This window comes from Ptiloglossa arizonensis, chromosome 13, assembly GCF_051014685.1.
Source record: "Ptiloglossa arizonensis isolate GNS036 chromosome 13, iyPtiAriz1_principal, whole genome shotgun sequence".
Lineage (NCBI taxonomy): Eukaryota > Metazoa > Arthropoda > Insecta > Hymenoptera > Colletidae > Ptiloglossa > Ptiloglossa arizonensis.
In genome coordinates, this window is record NC_135060.1 from 11,651,035 (window position 1) to 11,678,217 (window position 27,183).

The 27,183-nt window shown below is 27.3% G+C and overlaps 6 protein-coding genes across 14 annotated transcripts; 3 read left to right on the forward strand and 3 right to left on the reverse strand.

Moving 5' to 3' along the window:
* The first annotated feature begins 2,520 nt into the window (after nt 1-2,520).
* On the forward strand, nt 2,521-7,289 carry LOC143153919 (putative ATP-dependent RNA helicase DHX34). The gene is made up of 15 exons (XM_076325558.1): nt 2,521-3,197; nt 3,330-3,496; nt 3,618-3,824; nt 3,913-4,045; nt 4,115-4,263; nt 4,344-4,576; nt 4,668-4,854; nt 4,929-5,123; nt 5,210-5,419; nt 5,502-5,870; nt 5,937-6,112; nt 6,187-6,297; nt 6,381-6,502; nt 6,625-6,883; nt 6,964-7,289. The coding sequence occupies exons 1-15, from the start codon at nt 2,582-2,584 to the stop codon at nt 7,238-7,240; spliced, it is 3,411 nt and encodes a 1,136-aa protein (XP_076181673.1). The 5' UTR covers nt 2,521-2,581; the 3' UTR covers nt 7,241-7,289.
* Nucleotides 7,290-7,364: 75 nt separating this feature from the next.
* On the reverse strand, nt 7,365-12,101 carry Pig-v (phosphatidylinositol glycan anchor biosynthesis class V). Of its 3 annotated transcripts, none has more exons than XM_076325560.1 (4): nt 11,938-12,101; nt 9,863-9,977; nt 9,607-9,732; nt 7,365-9,239 (listed from the first exon to the last, which is right to left on the reverse strand). In XM_076325560.1, exon 4 carries the CDS (start codon nt 8,983-8,985, stop codon nt 7,510-7,512), a length of 1,476 nt encoding a protein of 491 aa, XP_076181675.1. In that variant the 5' UTR covers nt 8,986-9,239; nt 9,607-9,732; nt 9,863-9,977; nt 11,938-12,101; the 3' UTR covers nt 7,365-7,509. The 3 variants fall into 3 exon arrangements, with proteins under 3 accessions (XP_076181675.1, XP_076181674.1, XP_076181676.1); XM_076325559.1 differs by having other exon boundaries at nt 9,863-10,053; XM_076325561.1 differs by lacking the exon at nt 11,938-12,101 and adding an exon at nt 11,606-11,717.
* LOC143153665 (pyruvate dehydrogenase E1 component subunit beta, mitochondrial) lies at nt 10,385-11,998 on the reverse strand. The gene is made up of 4 exons (XM_076325085.1): nt 11,938-11,998; nt 10,976-11,065; nt 10,796-10,927; nt 10,385-10,716 (listed from the first exon to the last, which is right to left on the reverse strand). The coding sequence occupies exons 1-4, from the start codon at nt 11,996-11,998 to the stop codon at nt 10,385-10,387; spliced, it is 615 nt and encodes a 204-aa protein (XP_076181200.1).
* A 106-nt stretch (nt 12,102-12,207) lies between the features above and the next one.
* Nucleotides 12,208-13,030, forward strand: LOC143153922 (succinate dehydrogenase assembly factor 4, mitochondrial). Its single transcript, XM_076325562.1, has 3 exons — nt 12,208-12,435; nt 12,500-12,592; nt 12,674-13,030. Exons 1-3 carry the CDS (start codon nt 12,336-12,338, stop codon nt 12,838-12,840), a joined length of 360 nt encoding a protein of 119 aa, XP_076181677.1. The 5' UTR covers nt 12,208-12,335; the 3' UTR covers nt 12,841-13,030.
* Nucleotides 13,031-13,688: 658 nt separating this feature from the next.
* On the forward strand, nt 13,689-14,367 carry LOC143153666 (uncharacterized). Its single transcript, XM_076325086.1, has 3 exons — nt 13,689-13,773; nt 13,852-13,953; nt 14,046-14,367. Exons 1-3 carry the CDS (start codon nt 13,689-13,691, stop codon nt 14,144-14,146), a joined length of 288 nt encoding a protein of 95 aa, XP_076181201.1. The 3' UTR covers nt 14,147-14,367.
* A 1,504-nt stretch (nt 14,368-15,871) lies between these two features.
* Polybromo (protein polybromo) lies at nt 15,872-26,156 on the reverse strand. Of its 7 annotated transcripts, none has more exons than XM_076325324.1 (27): nt 26,056-26,156; nt 25,299-25,413; nt 24,965-25,210; nt 24,729-24,857; nt 24,477-24,656; nt 23,953-24,394; nt 23,778-23,890; nt 23,611-23,709; nt 23,475-23,537; nt 23,098-23,247; nt 22,862-23,029; nt 22,563-22,729; nt 22,140-22,434; nt 20,979-21,184; nt 20,528-20,867; nt 19,865-20,449; nt 19,594-19,751; nt 19,349-19,521; nt 19,085-19,257; nt 18,887-18,958; nt 17,883-18,065; nt 17,528-17,650; nt 16,739-16,982; nt 16,508-16,658; nt 16,371-16,420; nt 16,168-16,285; nt 15,872-16,099 (listed from the first exon to the last, which is right to left on the reverse strand). In XM_076325324.1, exons 2-27 carry the CDS (start codon nt 25,401-25,403, stop codon nt 15,883-15,885), a joined length of 4,950 nt encoding a protein of 1,649 aa, XP_076181439.1. In that variant the 5' UTR covers nt 25,404-25,413; nt 26,056-26,156; the 3' UTR covers nt 15,872-15,882. The 7 variants fall into 7 exon arrangements, with proteins under 7 accessions (XP_076181439.1, XP_076181433.1, XP_076181435.1 ...); XM_076325318.1 differs by having other exon boundaries at nt 23,095-23,247; XM_076325320.1 differs by lacking the exon at nt 26,056-26,156 and adding an exon at nt 25,703-25,719 and having other exon boundaries at nt 23,095-23,247.
* Between the last annotated feature and the right edge of the window lie 1,027 nt (nt 26,157-27,183).

Here is a 27,183-nt window from a genome sequence, read left to right on the forward strand (position 1 = left end):
TTTATTGTTTTTCCACTTAATCTTTCTCGTCGGTTATAAATAATCACAGACTGCAATCTTTGTTACGGGGAAAATTATCCAACAATCGAAACAATCGTAAACCCAAAATATTGGTATCAACAGCAGTGAAAAAAGGTCCCTTGGCAAAAATGCATAGAATTTGATCTGTTCTACTGTGATACTCTACCATCAACTCTATGAATCTATACATTTTTTTGCAACGTAAGTTGTCAACTGAACCGCCTACAACTTTTATTCCTATTTGGTGCTATTTGCGTTATATGTATATATGGACAATTATGGTTTGCATGTAAATATCATGGATATATTGACAATTTATACTGATCCATTGATAAGTTTGTATTATCTATTAACATAGTTATTATTTCTTCATAAATGTAAGAAAAAATGTTAAAATACCTAAAGATGGAAATCCCAGAATGAATTATATTTTGTAACACAGTTATTAACTTGAAATAAATAAATGAGCATAATACCAAATATTTTCAGTACTAATAAAACGTCGTAATGTCATACATATTCCATATATTTTATAACAGCATGCAACTAATGGTAATACTTAACAATATGTAATAAGAAACTGTATTTTATATCTATATAACTAAATCATACACAATGCATTTTATTATCCTACTTAACTCGGGAAAACAAAAACGTAATATCAGAATATAATTAAGTGAATAAATAAATGATAAAACTATACAATTAGAAAAGTACAAAAATATTATTTTACATCATCATTATTATCAAAATACAAAATAAAAGTAAGATCGTATAGTTTTATCTATTTTATCGCAACATCAAAGAACTCTTCCAAACAATACTATTGTCGTTTCAATATATATATATATATGAAAGTTATAATTCACATAATTTCTACAATACTCTCATGATGGATATTACAGGATAACAAATGATACACAAACTTCTATGTATTTTTTTCTTCGCCTAAAATCCAATCTGTTATTGCAGTTTCCACAAAGGTAAGAGAAGTAGCAACCGGAGCAGCCAATGATATATTTGTATTATATACAGTTAGAAACTATAACACAGAATTGCTTTGGTTGATGATGAATGATACAATATATTAAACAAATGAAAATAATTAAATGAAATTATATTACATTTCTTTATTTTCAAAATTATAGGACTATAAAAAAATTATTTAAATTTGTGACAAGGAATGCCATTTACACAAAACTTGCAAATATGTCTTTATGATATCTCACATGTATTTCTAAAGTAACACAATTCATAAAACATGATTTTTTAGTTACCAACATAAAGATGTTTAATAAACATTTCTCTATTGGTTACCTATTAGTTAGTACGCTAACTGAATTTGGAAAACTATCACTTCTGTAATATTCTAATGTTTCAAATAAAATCATACCACCTTGTCAAATAGTAACACATTGTCACTTGTGGCTTGAATCGAATAGCAAACATGTTAATAAAAATAACATATGATCGTTGTTTCATGGAGTTTATTCGTTCTGCTAATATTATTTATTTATTAAAATAAATAGTTAAATGTTAAATGCAAGTTAAATGCAAAACCTATAACATATTTTATCTATAGAGTTAAACTTCATTACCCTGTATCTTGAATAACATTGTTGAAACGTATATGATAATATGGTCAAAGATGTTTTAAGTAAAAAAAACTCTAGCTATAAAACTAAAACTAATATACCTGGCCAATGTATAATTTTGCGATTTATAATTTATTGTTATGAATTATTACACTTTTCTAATGTCATCCCTTCTATCCGTTCACTTTATGTAAATATTTTGGAAATCATTAGCCTTCAATATATTATACGGTTCATAATTTGTGCAATTTAATTATCTTATTTTTAGAACCATACGACCGTATAATGTGTAAATAACATTTGATTTAAACTTTCGTCATTATAATAACAGATGATAAGAACGAAGCATTGAAACACGTTCTTAAATGTAGAGGTCGTGCTAGACCACTGATATTTTACGAGGTCGGTATTTCAGATTGTGACATCTACTTCCATAAAATGAATCATCTGTTTTATATCTTGTCTATGGTTTCAATAATCTTTGATCAAAAATTATATCAGTTATTATTTGATTTACTAAAGTTTATTTCTTTAACATTTAAGAATAAAATAATAACAAATGCAATTAAAAGATTAATATTTCATATTTTATATTCATTTAACTTTAAAGTTTATTTAGTGTAAACTTAATATCAAATTATTGTAAAATAGTTGATCTAAATAGACAAATATTACTGATCTAAGTATAAATGTTAAATATAATAATTTTGTAATACTTTCTTCAAACTTAGAACCATTCATTGGAATTATACTTTGAGAAATTAATTGTCAATAAATATTTGTATAATTTTAACCAATTGTAACAAATCATTAAATTCATTGACATTCAACAAGCTCAAATAAAATGTAAATAAATAAAAAGTAGTACCAATATTGTATTGTGTAAAAAATACGCCAAGCAGTTATAAAAATATCTGTATGGTTATGTTATGAGTATATTTTAAGATATTTTTCCTTCTTAAAATATGAGTTCACGATACGAATTTAATAATAAATCCAACTACGAATACCAATACGATGATAAACGAAAAAGAGAAACCTATAATAAATTTAATAAAGATTATGAGAATTTTTATTTTAGCAAATACAAGCACGAATTGAATAAAACATTTTCAGGAAATCTAAGTGTTGTACAAGATATTGAAGATTTTTGGAAATTTGTTAATAAATATGAAACTGTGCAAAAAAAACTAAATACTCCAGATACTTTGCCTAACTTTTCTTTAAATACCATTAATGTACCAGAAATGTATCACAAATTACATTGCATAAATTTTAAATTGAGTTTTAATTTCAATGAATTATTTGCACGTGTTCCACCTGTAGAAGCCTTAACAAAAGAGCAATTATTAAAATTTCAAAGCATAATTGTTTTATACTTGGACTTTAAGCAAAAAGAAAAATTTAATAAACTAAAAAAGCTTAGAGAATCGCAAGCAAATTTACCAGTTAATCAATATAAACATGAAATTATTGAAGCAATAAAAAAGGAACGGGTAGTCATTATAGCTGGTGACACTGGTTGTGGAAAATCCACTCAAGTGCCTCAATATTTATATGTAGCAGGTTTTCAAAAAATTGGTACTTATAACAAATATTTTATATATAAAGTAGAAAATATCCTATTACACAACATAAGTAGTAATGACTTATTTTTATAAGTCAAAATCTTTGCAAACATTATTTATTTCATTACTACATAATTTCTTATAGCATGTACACAACCCAGAAGAATAGCATGTATATCTTTGGCTAAACGTGTTGCTTTTGAAACATTAACAGAGAATCGTAATGATGTTGGTTATCAAATTCGTTTTGAAAAACAAAGAAATCAAGAAACTAAAATTACCTTTATAACAGAAGGTTTGCTGTTAAGACAGGTAAAAATAAGAATGTAATCAATCAATAATATTTTAATCTATAGATATAATAATACTTAGAACATAATAATAATGTACATGATAGAAATATGAATATTATCTAATTATATATTCTGCACAGTTATCTGGTGAGTCTGAACTATTGCCTTATGATGTGGTTCTTTTGGATGAAGTACATGAACGTCATTTGCATGGAGATTTTCTCCTAGGCATTATGAAGTGTGTTATTAATCAAAGACACGATTTAAAATTAGTACTTATGTCTGCCACTATCAACATTGAACTTTTTAATAATTATTTTGCAAAAGAAGATGTTAGAGTAATACAGGTATATTTATAATCATTCACAATTAACAAATACTTTTAAAGAATATTTATAGTAATGAATAATCACTGTAATTAGTTTATACGTATAGGTTCCTGGAAGATTGTATCCAATTCAGTTACTATATAGACCAATTACTATAGAAGATATTCGATATAAAAATGATAGATTTAATCCAAGTCCTTACACACAAATAATGCAACTAATTGATAAAAAATATCCAGGTAAAAAATATTTATAGAGCAAAATATTTCTGGCTGTATTACACTAATAATGTACTTTTTTTTTTTTAGTGGATGAAAAAGGTGATTTATTAATATTTTTAAGTGGGATGAGTGAAATTACTGCAGTTGTAGACGCAGCGAAAGAATATAGTCAGAAGAAAAATAATTGGATTGTTTTACCACTTCATAGCACTTTATCCATTAGTGAGCAAGATAAAGTAAAATTTTATAAACATACTTTTACTTGAAAAACCATACATTTGTAATTAAACAACTTACATTTATTCTCTCTTTAAAGGTATTTGATTATGCTCCTGATGGAGTAAGAAAATGCATTGTATCTACTAATATTGCTGAAACTTCCATTACTATTGATGGTATCAGATTTGTTGCTGATAGTGGAAAAGTAAAGGAAATGAGTTATGATCCATCATGCAAAATGCAACGACTCAAAGAATTCTGGATTAGTAAAGCCAGTGCAGAACAACGAAAAGGAAGAGCTGGTAGAACTGGACCTGGTGTGTGCTATAGGTATTATAATAAATTACAATAGATGTTTAATAGTATTTTTATAATTTGACATAATAAAAATTTGAAACAAGAAATAAATACATTTGGACAGATTATATTCAGAGGAAGAATACAAGGCTTTAGAAAAGTATTCAACGCCGGAATTACAACGTGTGCCTTTAGATTCTTTATTATTACAAATGATAGCAATGGGGCTTCCAGATACACGAAAATTTCCATTCATAGAACCGCCACCAGCGGAAAGCATAGAAAATTCTATATTATCTTTAAAAGATCATGTATGTATATATTCATTAAATTTTTATAAAATACTGAATCAAAGAATAATTAAAATATACGTTCTTCATTCCAGGGTGCCCTTACTGATAATGAAAAAATAACATGCATTGGAAAAACACTTGCACGTCTACCTGTTGATATAACAATTGGAAAAATGTTAATAATGGGCTCAATTTTCCATCAGGTTGAACCAGTATTGTCATTAGCTGCTGCTTTAAGTATACAAACACCATTTACAAATAGAGCATACAGGGATTCAGAGTGTGAGGTAACAGAAAATAATTTATAAATTTTAATTTTTTAAAATTTTGTTTCAACATCTTGATTAAATACTATTAATATAATTCTATAAAGACATCAAGAAAAAAGTTGGAATCTGATCATGGTGATCCAATAACGTTATTAAACGCATTCAAAGAATGGTTAGAAGTAAAACAACAAAGTTCGCAAGAATCTAGAGGTAGCGGAAGTAGTAGTAGAAAATGGTGCAAAAGAAGAGGTCTAGAAGAACAAAGATTTTACGAAATGACAAAATTAAGAGCTCAATTTAAAGATTTACTTCAGGTTAATGAATACCTTCTTAACATCAATTTATTAAAGTAATAAAAAAAATTAATTGTCCAACACGATTAATTACAATTTATAGGATTGCAGTTTATTAAGGTGTCTTCCAGAACCAGATTCTTCTATGACTAGTGCAGAACGTTCTATAAGACATGGAGAATTAAAACTTCTGAAATCCTTAAAAAGAACTTATAAACAAAGTGCACCTAGAAAACGAAAACAATTAAAACTAGAATCGTTTAATATACAATTAGAAGATGACGATCATGATGATGGTGAAATTGACATAAAAGATGTTGAATTTCGAATGAAAAATGATCCAAATCAAGTTCAAAATCTATTGACAGCAGCTACTGCATGTAGTTATAAAGATTTAACAACGTTAAAAATAATATTATGTAGTGGTTTATATCCACAATTTGCATGTCCTGATGAATTTAATTATTGTAAGGTAATATCATTTTATACATATATAGTAATTTTATTATTTACCAAAATGTAATATAAAATTTTATAGTCAACAAATGAGCAATTATTTCATACAAAAGCAAAACCGTATATTGCCTTACACCCAATGAGTTTCTTTGGAAATCATCCGCAAATATTACAACTAGAGGAAGCTGATATTATATCAATACCAGGATTTAAAAGCAAAACTCCTGTTAGTTCAAAACATACAATATTAGCATATTTGTAAGTTTTTTTATAACATTCTAAAATAATAGTTAACCTAATTGATTATATATTGACATAATTTTAATTAACAGATCTCTTTTGGAAACAACAAAACCTTATTTAGTAAATACACTTAGAATGCCTGCTGCACAAACATTACTTTTATTTGCACGTGAAATTGATACAAATAGTACACTTTCAATGTAAGTATACATTACACATATTATATTTAATTTTAAAAATGAATTGTATTGATATACATATATAAACATATTTTGTTTTGTAGAATAATATGCGATTCATGGTTAGCATTAGAATTTCCTGCACCTGACAGTGGCCAAACTTTATTGATGAAAGCTAACAAATTACGGAATAAATGGGATTTTTTATTAAATCAACAATTACAAGGTATTAAATGGAATATATGTAAAAACTGTAATCTATTATTTTTCTCTTTTTAGAACATCATTTTTAATATAATGTTTTAAAATAATACATTAATGTTACTAAATATCACAAATATTATGCAGACTCAAATACCAGTAATGATGAGAAACAAGATTTTAATGAAATTGAATACACACTTACTCAGGAACTAATTGATTACATGCATACCACAATTCCATATACAATAAAACGGCTTTTACCTGCTGATTTGAAGACAATATATGTGGGAAATGAAGAAAACAATACATCCATAGATCCAAATCCTTTCCAATCCGATTTTACAGTGACCCCTAATTTAACTAAAGGAGGAGTTCGTGTATCAAACATAATTACATATAATTGGTAAATCATTTCCAAATGTATTTCTAATACCAACATATTGTAAATTATAAAATATATGAATTATAATTTCTTTCTTTTAGTTTAAGAGAAACAGAATGGAGCAATAAACTTTCTGTAGAAATGTTGGAAACAGAATGGCATTGTCAAACTTGTAATATTCAAACAATTCTTACAAATATAGAAAAGTTACAGCATCAAGAAGTTTGTACACAACAACATACAAAAGAAACTGAAAAATATCCTGAAAGCATTAAGCGAAAGTTTAATACGCAAGCATACAAATGTTCCGTTTGTGCACAAACACTTTACCTGACACCAATTGAAATACTTAAACATAAAAAGTCACATGTTAAATAATCTCTTTTGTACCCTGTATAATCACAATTAAAAATTTTCATACAAGGTATGCATTTCATGTTTTAATTCGTTAAACTTAAAACTATATTGCTTAATCTTGATTAATGTATTGCAACAATTAACATTAAAATATATTCTTTATTGCAAAATAAGATATTACATAAACTTTGTATTTGAGTATATGTTTATTATCCATACAATGATGTACTTACATTAATTACAAGATTATTATGATTACTAACATAAATTCTGTACAATATGTGTATACATTATGTCCATGGTAGAAAGTTTGGAAACATAAAACAACCTAAAATTGTGAATCCTAGAAAGTAGAATAATATAAGCTTATCCTTCAAAACATATTTTTTTGGAATTAAAAAATATATTTTCCATCTAGAAAATATGTTTTCTTCATTTTCATGTATCACATTATCATCATTGCAAAGTGTAGAACGCATAGTTAAAGCACAATACCAATATATCAATGGACTTGCTGAACTTATTAAACGGGTGCTTACTTGAATATGCATGAAAAGAATACAAAATATAGTCAAGAATAAACCGTGAATAATGAACACTAACATTTCAATTGGATATTTCTTTGTTTTAACAAGCTCTTTATTGTCAGCAATCTGAATAAATCCCAATGTACAAAAATATTTTCTGTGTTCTAGAAAGTATTCTTTTATACATACAACCATAATACTTAATATTGGAAATGCTAGAATAAAGTTTGGTATTTGCTTTATTTCATAATAATTGAAAAAACCTATATTCCAATACTTTTGTTGTATATATGAATATGCTATTGGAACTTTAGTATGACACCATTCTATGTTATTACTACCTGCTAATATTAAATTATTCATTCTACTATGATTATCAATATGTTTAGGAATAAATATTTGATTAGAATGTGGAATACAAAATGTAATGTAATTATATATTTGTAACAAAATAAATGGGACTATTGATATAATTATTGTATTGCACATTAAAATACCACTTTTTAAAGTAGTTTTTTTAAATAAAAATTGGCTTATAGTTTTTAATGAAAAGTTTGCATACTTTGTTAAATATTTATGACATAATTCTTTTAATCCAAAATATATAGGAAAGCCAATATTAAGCATACCATTTGATCTTGTAAGAATAGATAAACCTATTGGAAAAGATACATATGGATCAAACTTAATAGATCCTAACATACTATAGTATGTTAAATAAGCAAATAATGACTCTGAGTAAATAGCAGAAAAGAATATGGTAGCTGGATTTATGCAATAAAGTATTGCTGCTTTATAAGCTAGATTTGTTTTTTTCAATATTATTTTACTGAGATCATAAAATATAATAGTAGATTTTACAAAACATATAGTATTAATCAATATAGCTGCTATAATAATAGAGCTGTGAGTATTCAATATAAAGATTATTTTTCTTACAAAAATAGCAATAATTCGTATTAACATAGGATATAATGGATAAAATGCCAAAGTATTTTCATACGTATAGCCGTATTTGGCAATATGTATAAAGTATTCACCATCCCATCGTGTAAGACCACCAAGGAAAAATATAATTATATTGTCATATAACGAAACTCTTTCAGAGTTATTGATAGGACTTCTAAATGCATCTGCATGATGATCAGGACATACAAGATTAAACATAAATTGTAAAATTAAAACTGTTATCCTACTAACTATTGCAAACCAAAAAACTTTTTCTCGTGGTTTATGCATTATTATATAATTGCTATACTATATCACATAAAAATGTATAAATTTAATACTTAAATTAATTATATTCCTTCTTTACTAAAATTGACTTAACAATAGCTTCAGTACTATAAAAATACATTCTTGGTTATCCAATAATAAATGTGATTCATTCTTCGTGGTTTTCTGTATTTTCTTATTGTACAAATATAGATATATATATTACATATGTAGAATAGTTTTCCTGCTCACAATTCTTATTGTTGAAGAATGCAAAGCTAAAACAAATATTTAAATTGTAGTGCATTAATGAATCTTTCTAATACCACATCTTATTACTAAGATAGAATATGTATATTTAGTTTTATTTAATTATTATTTACTTCTGTTGGTTGATTGACCCAATTTTTCAATAGAATTTTGAGACATCGTTAAATTTCAGTACCCTAATATCAACTCATACTATCGTATTTTGCATTGCATAATTTTAATAAATAAAATAATATCAATATAACAAATTGCTTGCATGAATTACTACTTCAAACTATATGATCTAAAGATATTAAAAAGCCAAATAAAACTGAAGTTTAAGAACATAAACAGAGATTGTTGGATTGGTTATTAATTGGATGTTATGGAGAATACCTGGATATACCGGATTTTTATTAAGATGGCCTGCTGCTTATGAAGATGATGTATACAAGCCTTCAGGTTCTGATAGGCCATAACCATTAGAAATAAATTACGAACTTTTTAGAGGTAGTATTGGATCTAAATTCAAAACAGACAAAAATGCACTACTTATATTTTTTGATATGCTATAAGATATTAAATTTATTATTAAAAAGGTAATTAATATTTCATTTAATTATGACATTATATTATTATAAGTGTAACGTACTTAGAGCAATAAGTTGTAGAAGAAATTTTAGATGCACAAAGACCAGCAAGTCCACCACAATATTTCAATATTAAAATTCCAAGTGGACATCATTACAGAATTAAATTTGGTCATTCTGAAATGCCACGTATACGTCATGATATAAAAACTGATCACTCACCTAATAATCCATCTCAAGAGGTTTCTACATTCTGTTTAGTGAGATAATTAATCATTTAACATTCTCAGATTAAAAATAATATATTGCAGTTAAATGAAATAACTCCATTTTTAGATAGTAGATTTATCTATGGTACTTTAAAAACATGGTCAAACATTTTAAGTACTTATTCAAATGGCACCTTAGATCCAAATGATTTACATTCTATAAGAATTTATAACCTGAATACAATACAGCTAAATTACCCATGTTTAAACCACTACCTTCAATTCATCATCATAAATGTATTGTGCAACATCATAGAAAGAAAATTAAAGGATTCTTTAGTAAGTAGAATTTTATTTTCAAGACAGATAACAGATTTACATTTTCATGATATAAACTTTCTTAATAAAATCTACAATATGACGATCTTTAGATGTATATTCATATTCAATATTTTCTACCCATGGCATAGGTACATCAATACTTGTGCAATGAACAGCTGAGATATCAAGTTGAAAAAGTATTGGATTTTCCATTATAGTTGTCACTATTTCAGAACTCATTCCACTAACAGGCCATCCTAATTCCATAGTCATTACTCTATGGGTTTCTGTAACTGACTTAAAAATTGTTTCCCAATCTAGAGGTCTAAAAGAATGTAAATTAATCACTTCTGCTTCTATTTCATGTCCTGACAGAGTTTCAGCTGCTTTCAGTATATACAGAATAGCTTGACCATATCCAGATTAAAGTAATATGTTGGCCCAGTTTTTCAATTTGAGCTTTACTGATAGATACTATAAAATTTTTATGGATAACTTCATCTGATACAGGAAATACAACATTATAAAGTACTTTATTTTCTAAAACCACAACTGGATCAGGATCTTGAACAGCAGTTTTTAAACATCCTCTGTAATCTTCACAGGTTATAGGCAACAATTTTTAAGTTAGGTACATTGATATACCGGGCAGCAAACTACCCTGAGAATGTTGTGCTGCTAAACTTTCAGCACTATCATTTGGACCACTAAACACAATGGATACGCAATATTTTCCTGCACTCACGTATACATATAATACAACAAATAAATATTGTAAATTATTAGTACAACTTCATAAATATATTTTCTTTGGATACTAAGAACATAAAAACAGTTTGAATGAATGGTTGATATATTAAGAAATCTTGAAAATACTGATGTTAATAATATTATATTGATTCATATTTTCATTACACAATTTCTTCATAAATTTGACATGCAATCTACATTCCTCGTACGAGATTATTATATGTACGAGTTTATTAATTTTTGAATGCTGGATAGCTTTTTCATCTGGATATTTTTCAGTATATTTATTAAAGCCATTTTCAAAAAATTTCAAACAAATCTCTGTTGACAGGTATAACTGCAGTAACACATTTTGAACAACTTAATTTTTTAGTTTTTCCTATCTGTTCAAAAATTACATCCTGCAGTAAGTAATATCCGAAAATATATTTATTATTTATTACTACGTCCAATACATAATAAAATATAAGTACTATTTATTATTAATATCAATTTTTTCATTATAAACTAATATTTTAACATTACCTAAGGAATTTTGAAACTTGTCACACATTAATGTACATTATTTTAATAAAGTTTAAAACTTGATATCATTTAAAATAAATATGTATGAAAACATTTTGTTCCAAATTTAAAAAAAAACAACTTGTCAACAAAATTTATATTTATTACATACTATGTATTAAAAACCAAATTTAGGTTTCTGGTCATAATCTAATTATATACATACATAACCTCAATATAATATTTCAATAAAATTATATACACATTTATAAATTTCTCAATTATTTGATTATAAATCATGCATTTCTTATAACGAATTGAAATTTATGATATTGTAAAATACAAGTGATTACCTTTTATGAACAGAAAAAACAAACAATAATTCATTATGATAAAAGCAACTGTACTATACATGTCTTAACTAGTTTATTAAAATTTGTCTAGTTTGTATTATTTACGTGAAACACTAAAGTAAAGCAAGTAAGAAATATTTTGATTAGTTTGTAACTTTTGTAACTTGAAAAACATATTTACGACGAATACATACTGATCAATTTTGTGACTGTTGCAATGGAAGAAATTTTGAAATATTTTTCAACCTATAAAAATACTGAATTGTAAGAAATTTCTCGATACTTTCAAGTGTAAAATAGTAATCAAACTTTTGACGGTATAGTAATAAAACGTAATGTGATTATAACGTGATATAATAACTTCTATTCAATCAATAAAATACATAAAAACATTCACGATGTATATGGTTATATTTACTCCGAACGTTAACCGTTTTTACAAATTATTAAAAATTAATCATGAAATTACAAAATGCTCAATTAACCTCTTCTATAAACGTAAGTGTTTCAGAAATTGTATGCAGTATTAATTTAGTGAATAACGAATTAATTCTCGTTACAGAATGTCAAATATTGTCTGCAAAAGGAAACGATGCAACCGAAAGTCCAAGAATGCGTGAATTTAAGAAAAAATTGAAAGAACGTACACCTATAGGTATATTACTGTATAATAAAACATTTTTTACAAAAATGTGAGGATATTATTGATAAAATGGCATCGTTTTATATGCAACAGAAAAACTAGAAGAATTAGAAGGAAAACATCCTTATCAAGAAAAAGAACCATTGAAACCATTTCCAAATGATATCAATCCAGAAACAGGTGAAATAGGAGGTCCACGAGGACCAGAACCAACTCGGTATGGTGATTGGGAAAGAAAAGGTCGAGTAACAGATTTTTAGATATGTCTAGAAAGTAGAAGGTGATATAGTTATTTAATAGTTCTTTGTAGTCTATGTAAATAAAAACATATAGAATAATAATTTAAAAATATTTAATAGTTTATTTATAATGAATATTATTTATAATGTATTTAAAAAAATAAATTTTTTGTTCAAATGAAACAAAGAAATAAAAGTTCTGATTTTAAAACATTTTCTTTTATTTGAAAATGGATGTTTTACTTTTAATCGTACTTTTAACAGCTTATAAGTACGAAAATTAAATTGTGATACAAAGTAAACAATAAGTGGTATTAAAGGACCAGGTAATAATACATTAATTTAAGTTTGGACATTCTAAGTTAACATGTACATACCTGATGACAAAAAAAAAGAAAAATCCATATGTAAAAACTGCAATTTTACCTTTATAATTGAATTTTTTTTGAAAGTACAAGAGTACTTTAAATTGAAAGTACAAAAATATAAGAAAAGGATTCAACCAACCAAAAAGTATCCAATAATAGAAGGAACAGAAATTTTTTATAACTTCTTGATTCAATTATACACTAGAAATCTTAAGAAACTATTACAGATTAATCTACTATGTACATACTTCATATTGTGTTAAAAAATAGACCACAAAAGTGTGGTTGTTAATACTACAAAAAGAGCTATGCAACTTATAATAAAATAAGTAAATAAAAAAATATATTCATATTTTATTAAGAACTACATAAGCACATTGTATTTTTGTTATATTTTGTTAAAAATATAACAAAAGAATTAATACTCTTTAAGCCTTCAATCTTTTTCCTAGCCATTTTAATAAGATAAACAAATAAGAGTATTTTGAAATTAGAGCTGATATGTGTATTAACATCAGCATGTTGAATTATCTGAATAAAATTTCTACAAAACCATTAATATATAGATCTAGACAATTTCTAACAAGTACGAAGCATATAAATTTTAGCTTATAAATTTATTATTTTGACATTTTAATACTGAATGTTTTTCCACAATGCTTAGCTGCTTTATTGCAAGCCAAAAAGGTAGATTCAAAAGATGGAAAGGAAGAATCTGCAAGAATGAAACAATTTCATAAAAAAATGAAATTGCAACCAATACCAAGTAAGTAAAATATAAGTTATAATATAATCGCTATAAAGAAAATTAAATAATAGGAGTACCCTCAAAAGAACGTTTTGTGGATTTGGTATTAGTGGAAACTGACCCAACCAGTGGAGAACTAATAACAAACAGTGAAAAAGATCCAACAAAGTGGGGAGACTGGCAAAACGGTGGACGGGTGAGCGACTTCTAAATTGAAAACTACATTTCATACATAATTTTCATTTGAAGATATAAATGTATATCCAAAGTACAAGAGAAAATAACAATCTGAGTTTGCTTTAATCTCAATTACAAAATTCATCATACTGGTTGTAGATCCTATTTGTTAACAAGACAGCAGTATGATTTCTTTCCAGTTTCTATGCACTTATAAGAAACTTCATTTTAACATATTGGACTGTCAATGCTAGGTGAAATAATTTATCATATTTTTTGCTCTGCAATATAAAGTAATAATTGCAAAATGTACTTCATAGTCGAAATACAAAAATTAGAAGAAAATTGGTGTTAAGAGAAGTATATAGAACTGATATAAACTTGGAAACAATTATTTGGAAGAAATGTTTAAAATTGTGTAAAAAATGTTATTCCAAATTTTTATCAACAATCTTTATAACCCTTGTAAATATACAAATAATTATTAAAGAAAACTATCATTACACAGTGTTTTGGTATAAAAGTTCTATAATAAATTTGTACATGATTATATGTAACATACTGAACTAAATTTTGTATCTAGTAAATGTACATACAAAAATGATGAATAAATACACATCCAATCAATTTCTTTGTACAATTACCATTTCTTTTTTATATTAAAAAATTCTATTACGTCTAAGTGGTATAATTTCAAAAAATAGGTGTACCACATATTTCTATCTTTGCAAAAAAAATAACATTACATGATGAAAACTGTTTCTCTTAGTTGCATATAAATTGGTAATTGAATGTAATTATTCATTATATGCATTAAACGATGAATACACATTTCATTAATTAAATAATGATTTTATTCCTGTACAAACAGATTATTATGTCACCTCAACTGATGTAATGTTTTTGGTAACAAATATTTGTTGAATTCAAGGTTACAGTTAGTGAATTTTTCTGGAGAATTTTAGACCATAAAATTTACTTTCATAATTAATTACTAAAAAATTAGTAACTCTTTCCATTGAAGATGTTAAAAACAATTCAATTACAATTCTGAGTTATGAATAAATATTGATTTACGTTTTCCTATAAAAATTTTGTAAAAAGGTGAATTAAAATATTACATTAAAAATACTACGTGACATGGAATTAGTATTTAGAGATATAATAATATTGTTGCCTATGCCAGATTGTTTTCTAAAGTGCATTATTTTATATTTACATTATAATTTCATATTACAGTATGAATACAGGAATTTTCAAGTCACACTTTTATAATGCGCGATACACAAAATACAAAATTCTTTTTATGAAAAGTTAAAATTAAAAATAGCGAAATATGTACAAAATGGCGATTCTTACATTGTAACATTTTAGTTCTACTCCTAACAGATCCATAGGCGATGTGTCGAAAATAATGTTCATTGCATTTTCACTTAGTGAAAATCGTAACATAAGAGAAATTAAAATTAATTTTTCGCTAAACTCAATCTTTTGTGTAAATACTCCGCAGATCTAAAATTTTTGTAACGATAATGTCACTTTCCTTGTTATTTCTAATTACGGATTAGAAATTACTCAAAAGTGTACTACAGTTAAGTTTGTCATACTCATTAGAGTTGTAAAAAAAAAAAAAGAAATAATCTAAAAGTATAAATACACTGATATTCAAACAATAATCTTCAGTCTTTCATCTAGCATCGACGGACCTGAAAATTGTAGTTTTAAGGTATCATCGAATATTAAAGATTATAGATCTTAACGAGTTATAAACTATAAAGTTTTATTGATGGCCAACACATCTCGCATCATCATATTCCTGAGTGTCCATAAGGCGTTTACCACATTTCCATGGTTGCCTACACCGTTTCCGAGCCATTCGGCAGGTAATTTCGTTACGTCAGGAATTTGTGTATTATCAGGATTAGCATTCATCTGTTTATCCCAATTTGATATGTACCGATTTTCTACGTTTAGAGCTTCAATATACCTATAGATGGGAACAATATGTTTTTGTGAACGTATATCACTAATACTAACAGTAAACAGTCTACTTACCGTAAGTAAGCATCTGAATGTAATACACGACTTGGTCTTGGAGGAACAGCAACAAACATTGGCTCTGGTTGTTTAGCGGCAGGCACATTGCTTGTTTGAGTCGCGGCTGCTGATGTTTCTATAATAAAGAAATTTCTATGTAATCATACAATTACTATACGTTTATTGTAAATATAATTTTTGGATTGTTAAGAATGAAGTACCTGTTTCCATTGGCGGCAATATCGTTGGGCCTTTTGATGCCATATAATTTCTATAACAAAAAATACGACGAATGCAAAATGTAAATTTATGAATTGAGAAATACGACTTAATGATGTAACAGTTTTTGATATCGTACTTGCTTCTTTCTGTAGGAGGTATTATACGTCCATTTGACTTAAGGATATGTACTTCCTTAACGTGCCTTGCTAGTCTTTGTACACTTGGGAATGGGGGCACAGATTTTTTCGTACGACCACATCCACGCCATTGACATTGAAATTCTACATCTGTTAAAAATTTAATTGTAAGTTTTTAAAACTTCATTTATTTCCAGTTGTAGAATATTAAAATAACATGATGAACTTACCACTAGCAGCATTAACAAAGGATGATTGTACATGCCCATTTTGTTCAGCGATACAATGGTCGATACAATCAGTCATATCTTCAAATTGCCAGTCACAATTGTCCCAACAACATTCATATACTACATCTTGTAAAGAATTGGTGCCCACTGAAACGGACGTTCCTTTAAGCTGTCCTCCATCCTCGTTCATTTTGATTGCTCTTTCTTCCCAAGCTTGTTTTTCTCCTGCTGGCAATTTCCTCCACTGAAATGGAAAAAATATTTATTTTCACAACATTTTGATATTCTTTAAAAACCAGTTTTTCAAACCATTTTCAAGATTGAAGATAAGAAAATGGTCAGAAAAACTGTTTTCTATCATGGCTACTTTCCATGTATATGTATATAAGAACAGTTTATATAATTAATTTATAATGTATATTAAGATAATAATAGTTAGATGTTAAACATATATGGTGAATGAACTAGATACAAAATACGTAGTATTTTAAATTTTACATCATTGTATAATTCGCATATAATAATTTGTGTTTAAACGATAACTTTTATTGTTAACGACAATAATATTTTGGTTTTGATGGAAAATGTGGATAGTAGCCTCGAGAAAAACGTAACATACTTGAAGGAAAGATGAAGCATGCAGAATGATATACTCTTGGCGATTTTTCACAATGGGAATTGATAAGTATTTTTATGTCACTATGTTCGAAAAATTTAATCTGCATACTTTCCTTCTTCAATGGATTCTTATAGTAAACTAAAAATCAACAGTAAAAAATAAATAAATACCTCGTTGCCAACAATTCTGCTAATCTCCCCAAAGGATGATTCAGGATTGTTTTGTGTAATCTGCGTTCGCATTTTACTCGAATATAAAATATAGCCCGTAACTAATTTCTTACCCGCCGTTTTCTAAACAGAGGAAAACACAAATTATAATGCCACTGTCTCATAAACGAATCTTGATATTATACCTTCAAAGGTAAAACATCTAATTGTCGTTCTATAATGTTAAATAACAAAGTTTAAACGGTGCAAAAACAAAAAGTATGCTGGCATATTTTTCTAAACAAAAACAAAATGAAATAAATAAAATGCAATATGTGATCAAATTGTAAGCAAATAATGTCACGATAAGGCCTACCTTCTTAGTCGACACAGGAGTTTGTGTATTGGAGAGCACCGGTTGAGCTTCTGCAGATCCAACGGATGGTGGACCACCAGCATCCATGCTGTCCTCCCCAACTCCTACTCCTACTCCCACTCCTAATCCTACTCCCATGCCTAGCACATCGGGTTCCAGCTTCGGTAACAATGGTGATGCTTCCTATACCATTTATGTTATGTTACGTTCAATATCCGTTACCGATTGTGATATGAATATTTTCTGAATTATTTGTATCAGTATAACAATTTCGTATAATACTGTTAACTACATAAATCGTTCTTGATTAAAGATATTATAAGATGCAGTATTTATGAGTTTAATATTAAAGATAAAAGATTTAACTTCATTATAAATTATCGCGATGCACTATATATCATTTATAGCATATTGTTTGAAGTTATTATAATATTGTAATCTTCTAATACTTGATTCTGATTCCTCAAAAGTATTCTAAGCATCTGTATACTTAGACATTAGTACTGTATGCATTACGTTCAAAGCAAAAGGCTTAATCCTTCCATTATTTGGGTTAGAGTGACATGGAAGCGACTTTTTGGTGGTATTTTATGTATATCATTATATATATGTATATATATACGTATTAGCGATAAACCCAACAGGTGCTCTGAATTTAAATCCATGAAAAACATTTGCTACTTCTACATAAGCAATATGTAGAAAAACGTAATTCCATAAAATACATATGTATGTATGTAAACCAATAAAAAATGAAATAAAATAAACAGAAAGAAACCATGAATATGCCGGCATAAAATGAGAAGCATGCTCAGATACAAAGTGATACAAGATCTTCATCACACACAAGTCATACTCATATGTCAAACAAGATGTATGGTCCTAATTTAGTCTGATAACACTTTGTACCATTAGTAATTATGAGCTTGCGCATGACTTTAAGGGAACATGCATCTTTGTTGTATTGTTGACAAGAACATAAGAAGTTTATAAGTAGAAATTACCATTTCAAATTGAGTTGAACTAGGAGTAACAGACTTGACTTGATTTTGCGTCTGAGCCACATCGCCTGGAACCTACAACACACACATCACATGCAAAGCAATAATATTCAGTTAGTTGCATATCAAAATAATAGGCTACTTATTGTTATCAAATTGTTGCATATAATGTTAGTATAAATGTTTAAACTTTATACATACTTTGGCAGGATTAATTGGCCTTCGGAAGAAGTAAATTTCATCTTCAGTCACTGCTGAGCTATGATTGAATTTTTTTAAACCTTCTTGACCAAGTTTTTTCATGAGGCTCTTACTTTCGTCATACAATGATTCACAAATATATATATCGTCCTCCGGAATTTCTGTAGGTCGACCTATACAAATGTAAAAATTTTGTAAAAACTGTTATACGATATCCTTATAAAATGTATAGTCTTTTAGTTTTATATTTTGTTTTGTACTCACTGCAAATGTACTCTCCATAATCAAGGACGGCACATTTCCCAACAATAGCCACAATCGGATGAGTACCATCAACAGTAGATAAGAAAAGTTCTTGTTTATAAAATAATTTATTGGGAGCATGTGGTACTTCTACTGGCATCAACAACCATGGGCCTTTGAAATAACACTTTCCACTAAAAAAATTAAAAATTACTTTTAATAAATATTTAAATCTTACACAATTTATACTAAAATACATTGCTTACTCTTTGGTTGACCAAATAGCATCAATTTGTGCAATTTGTTGTCTACCTCCATCTGTTGCTACGTAAACAAAATCTCCTGTTTTTACAGAACCCGCGCATGTATTATATTGTTCATAATAGGTATTCTCTGTGTCACCTGGGTTATATAGTACCACATTCTACAAAGTAAAATATGGTTATACTTTTTTCTAATAAATAACAATATTATTTTTTGTATATAATCTACTTTATAACTAAGAAGCAAGATATAAATATTGTAAATATGACTTACAGGTCTTTCCTTTTCCATTAATTTTTCTCCTTCTTCTAATTCCGCGATTTCTTCTTTATGCTTTTCTAGTCTTTCCTTGTATACTGATATTACCCGTTTTGGTTCTAATGGTTTATCTCTTGAAATTAGTTTTAAATGATCTGGATCAAAATTCCAGACTTTGATTTTTTTAAAAGCTCTTGCTTTTGTAGAATAACGTGATTCACATACATAAACATCTTTTTCAAGAAATCCTTCAGGTTGCATTCTAAAATAATCTTTAACACTTAGAACACAACACCTACCAGCTACTTTGGCTAGGGGTACAGCTACATGAGCATCACTTTTAAATAATTCTTTGTCGAGAAATTTTCTAGAAGCTACATGATAAGTTTCGCTCGGTCTATAAAATAAATTTCCATATAACATTTGCTGTCCCTCAGCATTTGTCCACAAACGTTCTATAAGAACCACACTATACTCCATGCCTCGTTCTGTAGGTTCTATGTATGCAAAATCACCAGCTCTATACACTTCTTGATTAAAACTCATCGAACCACCATTATCACTATTACTTCCCTCTGTATTAGTATTTGTTTCTGAATCCTAAACAAATCAAAAATATTAAAATAAATAAAATTATTCTTTCTTATATACATCTTTTATGACAACTATACTGCATACTTTTGTTTCATTTCCATCACAACTTTCCTCTTCATTAGGTAATGCTAGTTCTTGTTGTTGCTTTACACGCTTTAGTTCTGCAACTTGTGCAGACAAATCAAGAAGAGTATAATTGAGTGCTGGTGAATGTAATAAATCTCCACCACGAGTTACTTCATCACGAGTTCGTAGGAAAAATGCTTGAAGTTCTACACTATCTTCAAAAGGTTGTGAATCTGTACGTGACAGCCTTCTAGCTCTCTCTAAACATGTAAACACATCTTCTTGGAACCGATCTAATCGTTTGTAAACTCCACGGTCTAATCTTCTTTTAATTAAATCTAATGATAATCCTCGTACCCTATTATTTAAGATAGTACAAGTTACTCAAGGCAAATCAATAGCAAGAAACATAATCTATAAATAAGAAGCATAATTAGATACAACTTAATTTAAATCAAAGATAACATACTTCTTTCCATCAATAATATCATGTTCTGGAAGTTCTGCCATAGAATCTGAATAACACCTTCCTTCTTCATCTTGGTGATTATAAAGAGCAGTAAAAATTGTTGCCAATATTTCTTGAACTGCAGCAGATACATCTGGTACACTTTCTTCATCTTCACTTAACTGTAATTTTGTTTGAAGCACTAATCGTTGTAAAATTAAAGCATCCTGGAACATCATGTTAATTGATGGTAAACTAAGATTAAAATTTACTGATGCTATTAATTTTTACTTTATATTTATATGTTAATGAAACAAATTAATGAAAAAAAAAAATTAATTAGCAATATTCTTAAAAGAATGAAGTATTTGTTTACTTCTGTTTCATTCTTCTTGCATTTTTTTGATAGACGTTGATCTACTTCATGGTCTCTTAATAAACGTATGAAACAAGGTCGAACTTTTAATGTTTTTTGGGCGAAAAAAATATTTTCTTGTTTATTACTATATCCTTGTTCAGACATTGTGAATAACAGCGCATACACGAAAAGAACTTGTACAGAAGTCACAACATTTATAATAGCTATCTACTAAGCAACTTTCCATGTATTTAATTTATGACCATTAGTTTGATAGAATCGCATATCCACATCAATTATATTATTATATTTATACATAGATAAAAATCATTCGTTATTCCATAAAATTCTTATATGAAACCGTACGAAGCACAAAGCTACGAAGGAAGCTAACTTCACGTAACCTCAAAAACTATAACCGTAAACAGATCGGGTTTTCCATGTTTTAGCGCGAAATTTCAATTGAACTTCCGACTTACGTACTATTGTTTTTGTACGTCAGTAATTTCATAATTTTAAAAAATAATTTCTAAATTAAGTTAAAAACATAATGTTAACTATATTTTTTAATATACCTTATACTTTCTTATTAACAATGTGACCCAAGCTATCAAAATTATTACAAATTAATTACTTGTGTTTTAAAAAATTAATCTTCTTTCAATTTAAAATTATAATTAATAATAATTATATCTAATTTTTAAATATTTTAAATAACAGAAGTTTCTTTCTTTTCAAAATTACTTCATGTTAGATAATATTATTACAAATCTCATTTTATTTGAATTAGATATTAATAATATCATACATATCAATGTACAAACCTTATATATTTGTGAATCAGGTTCATTATATTTGCAAGCATTATCAAACATTAATATAAAATCCGATACAAGTTCGTCTAAATTCTCGTACCCATTATTTTTCAAAGTGGAAGCTATTTTTTCCATGTTCATTGGTTGTTTAATAACTTCATAATAATCAGGATACTCATTTTTATTCGGCAATTTCATAAAAATTAGAGACAACTGTCTTCCTTTTGCATCGTGATAATCTTTTATAGTATCATACATAGTTTTTAATTTTTGTAAGTGCAATGGTATAACTTTCTTGGGTCTCCTATATTTAAAAAAAATATATGTTATCTGCATAAATACTTTTCATTATAATAAATACAACTTTTCACTAATAAATTTAGATAAGTAATTCTTTTTTTATAATTCTGTATACATTAAAATATTACATACCCAACATTTCTAGTTGGTGTAGATGCGCTTGATTTTGTAGGTTTAGGTATCTCTGGCAAGGGACCTAATTCTTTTACTTTGTCCATTAAAACTTTTTCCAAAGTATTTGCATCTTCGTATATTAAAGAACCTTCTTCATTGTACTGACGACAATTGTTGAACATTAACTAAAAATAAATGTAAAATAAAATAGTACAATATAAAGTATAATAAGAAGTCACATACAATAAAATATAAAATAAATCTATTATCAAGAATATGAGATACATATATATATATATATATATACATATATATACCTTAAAATCTTGTATTAATTCGTTTTCGCTTTGATATTTTTCTGCTTTAATATTTGCTTCAATAGCTAACATGTCAATGGGTTCTGCTATTACTTGATAATAATCTGGATACAATTTTTTAGAAGGTTTTTCCATAAACATTAACATCGGTTGTCGTCCATCTTCGCACTACAATATAATATCCTCTGTATTGATAAGTTTCAGTTTTAGTAATTCAAGTTGGAATTACTTACAACGTATTCTATGACACATTTAACTAATGCATATAATCGTTTCTTCAATGGTATATTGTCTTTATATTTTCCTCGAGTCAACAGATTTGAAGCACGCTTAATGAGTTTAGGTTGATGAGAATTATTTTCAAATTCGCTATCCGAGTCTGAATCCTATGAACAAAAAATGAAATTGAAATTAAATTTATTTATATATTAATTCACATTAATATGTATATATGTAATCAAAAAGTAAAATGTTTTATGAAAAATAACTGCTTGGAAAAAGAATAATTTGTTATTTTATTATATTAAATATTTCAATATAGTAAAATTCATTAAAGTACAAATATGATAGCTAAACTGTACAAAACAATATACCTCAATATAATGTTATTTACCTGATCAAATTCTAAAAGCTCTTGCACTTTTTCTTGCATAATCTTTTGAAGTTTTACAGCACACTAAAAAATTACAGCATAAGTGAATGATAAAAATAAAGTACATGAAATTATTAAACCTATCAATGTTTATTACCTTATATAGTCTAGATGTATGAGTATTATATTTCTTTGCATTTTCAAACATAATATTCATGTCACCAGCCACTTCACTAACAGTACCATATTCACCTTTCTATAATAATTATAAATTAAATAAAAATGACTTACAAAATGTAAAACATTTTTATTTTTATTAATTACCTTTATTTTTGTACGAATTTGTAGTAAAGAAATAGGATTTTTAATCATTTTATAATAATCAGGGTATAATCTCTTTGATGGCAACTTCCAAAAATATTCACTCATTCTAACTCCTACATAAATGAAAAGGATAAGGTCAACATTATTATAAAATATTATATATAATTTGAAATACCTTGATTAGGTGCTGTTCGGATAGTTTGAAACAGTTGCCACTGGGGATTGTCAGCCTCTTCAGTTTCTGCAGGTTCTTCTTCTTCATCGTCGCTTTCTTCATCTTCATCTGGCAATGCTGCAGTTTGAGCTATTAAAGATTGTGCCATAGTGCGACTTCCTCTTTTACTTCGTGTCGATGGTGCAGTTGTTGCAATTTTTGGAACATTGCTACTTAATCCAGTATCCTGTTTTTTTGCTGCTGCAGTAATAATCTTTTTCAAAAGTTTAGCATCTTTATAAATTTCAGAACCGGGTTCATTAAACTGACAAGCATTACGACACATTAACATTAAATCTTTTTCCATATCTGCAATGCTACTATAGGCTGCTTCTTGAATTTTCCTTGCAACTGTTTTTAGGTCTACTGGTGTCTCAATTACATCATAATATTCTGGATATAACTGAAAATGTAATATTATTTGCATAATACATTTGTTTAAAAAAATGACATGTTAATATTTCACTAATAAGAATGTATCAAACTTTTTTAGATGGTTTAAGTTGAAACATTGTATGCAATGGCCTATTGTTGTCAGTTGGATCTGTTGCTGTCATAACTGCAGCAAATAAGTCTTCAAAAAGTTGCATTGTTTCTTCATCAGGATTTGTAGAACTTTCAGATGTATCTTCTGCATCGTCTTGTTTTATTGCTGCCTTTCGAGCCTATATATTTAACATTGTATTGATCTTTTATTGGTTAAAACTTGTACATAACATAATATACAATGTGCTTACCAATCGTCCTACTTTTAATATAAGTTTTCCTTTGGGTTCTGGATCCTCATATTCTTCCGTAATCCGATTTTTTGTATTTACACATAATTCCCAAAGCTCAGTGGCATCTTTATATTCAGGAGATGTACGCTGTTTTCACAAGATTGATATTGACTTAAAATTGACGCTTATATATTGACTTAAAATATAATATATATATTTATGCGAAATTAATAATTTACATTAAAATATATTACCATATAAAAAGCTTTTGCATTATTAACCATAAGTTGAATATCAGCAGCTAAATCATCCATATCTCTATACTCATCAGTTTTCAACTTCTGCTGAACCTTCAATAAGTCTATAGGATTTGTTACAACTTCATAATAACCAGGTTCTTGTCTGCGTTTAGGCACACGTATAAATGCATCACATAGTAGTGTTCCATCTTCCTTTTTCTGGTTGCGTAGCACATCATATAATTGTTGACATAAGTCACTCTATATGTATTGAACCAAATAATCGTTATACTTTAGTTGTTAACAAAATATTGAACTTTTTAATCTATATTAATCTGAAACAACTTACAGGATCTAATTTTTTCCTTCTTTTTGTTGGTTCAGGAGGTATATCATCACCATCATCTTCTGTACCTCGACTTGCAACTGAAGACGTTCTACGGCGCTTGTTCATCTTGAATAATCTTAAAAAATATGAAAGACAAACATATGGTAAAATACAAATAACACCAATGTCCTCTATCAATATGGAACTACTATAACATAATTCCACATCTAAGTCATAGTGTCACTGTAAAGAGTGTACACAAAAAAGACTCTTTAACTAGATGTTATGTCTGGGTAATACAATATAATTACATCACTTAGAACACAGAAAATCGAAACGTAAATGAAAATCTTATAAAATGAATTTTATACACAATATATCCATTTACTGAATATGTTACTTCACAAAGAAATTCCTTTGCGTACGTATTAGGTATGAAAGTACTCGAGATACACAACTGCAGTTAAGAAAATTTCGCCGCCATGATATGTCGCCACTGTGCTTTAAAATGCAGAAATGCACAATGTTTCAATTTTTTTATGTAACGTTGCAATAGGATATACTACGTGTCGAAATTCATCGCAAAAATGACAACACGTTTATATTCGAACAAATAATGGAATGATCGATGAGTTCAGCCAAAATTTACAATAAATCTTCGCTTAACTAAAATTTGCCGCCATATCAAAACCTCACTACATCTTTAAATTCTGTTCGTCTACACGTACTATTATTTTTCTCTGTAGATATTCGTGTTATCTTTCTCTGAAATTCTCACCTGCTATTAAAATTTGTACAAAAAGCTTTTCATTAATATATAACATGTAAAATGAAAGCGTTATAAACTTGTATTTTCATCTACAACGCACGATGACACACGACTTGGCTAACGCCATGCCGTAAGCAACCGCGGGTTTATAATCGTACGAACTGTACGATCCTACAGCCAGAAATAGAGACTACTTCATATGTTCTTCCGTGTATAAATTTGCTCAATCGATAAGATAGATTTCAAATATTTCATATGATTATCGCAAAAGACCTAATAATAAAATATAAGGAAAATCAATATATATATATATATATAAATATATATATATATATTGAAATTTACATTTATTGTTATAAACACAAACAAACTTGCAATATAAAATGAAAATGATTAAAAAATAAATAACATGTATATAATCATTATCAATTACATTTTTTAAACCGTCTTTTATAATATGAAAATGTAAACAAAATGAGTTACTTAATGAAATGTTTAATACGTATCTACTTCCTCAAATCCATCTTTCACTTTGAAACTTTTTGTTGATATATAATATTGTATCATTATTCTAAATAATATTGTCATATTCTATTAAAATGTTTTGGGTTATCTTATCATTCGATATTTGTTTTACAGAAGTTTCGTCTTGATTCAGAAAATTAAAAAAATCAATCTTTTGTTGATACAAATAAAATAACGAATGAAGTGTTATTTCGTATACAACGGAAATGTCTAATTACTTTTATATTGATCTTGCTCCTACTTTAAAAAAAAAAATTAGAATATATTTTTTTAAAGAAGTACCAACATAATTTACAATTGAGTAACAGGTTTTTCGTGTACATTTAACATATCTATTTTATTCTGGATATATATAACACGTGTCTCTTTTGTGTTCGTATGTAACACATATGCTTTCTCGCTGCATTCCGTATTTCTTTATCATCAGAAATTAACAATTTTACAATCGTTAATAAACATTTTTCACTGAAATTATATAAATATCGCTTTATCTAATATTTCTTTTTGTGTTTTACAAAATTTTAAATCAACAATAAACTGAAAAGCAAAATAAATTGATAATATGTGTAAAAAATAAATATGCATATTAATAAATCATAATTTCAGTAGAAC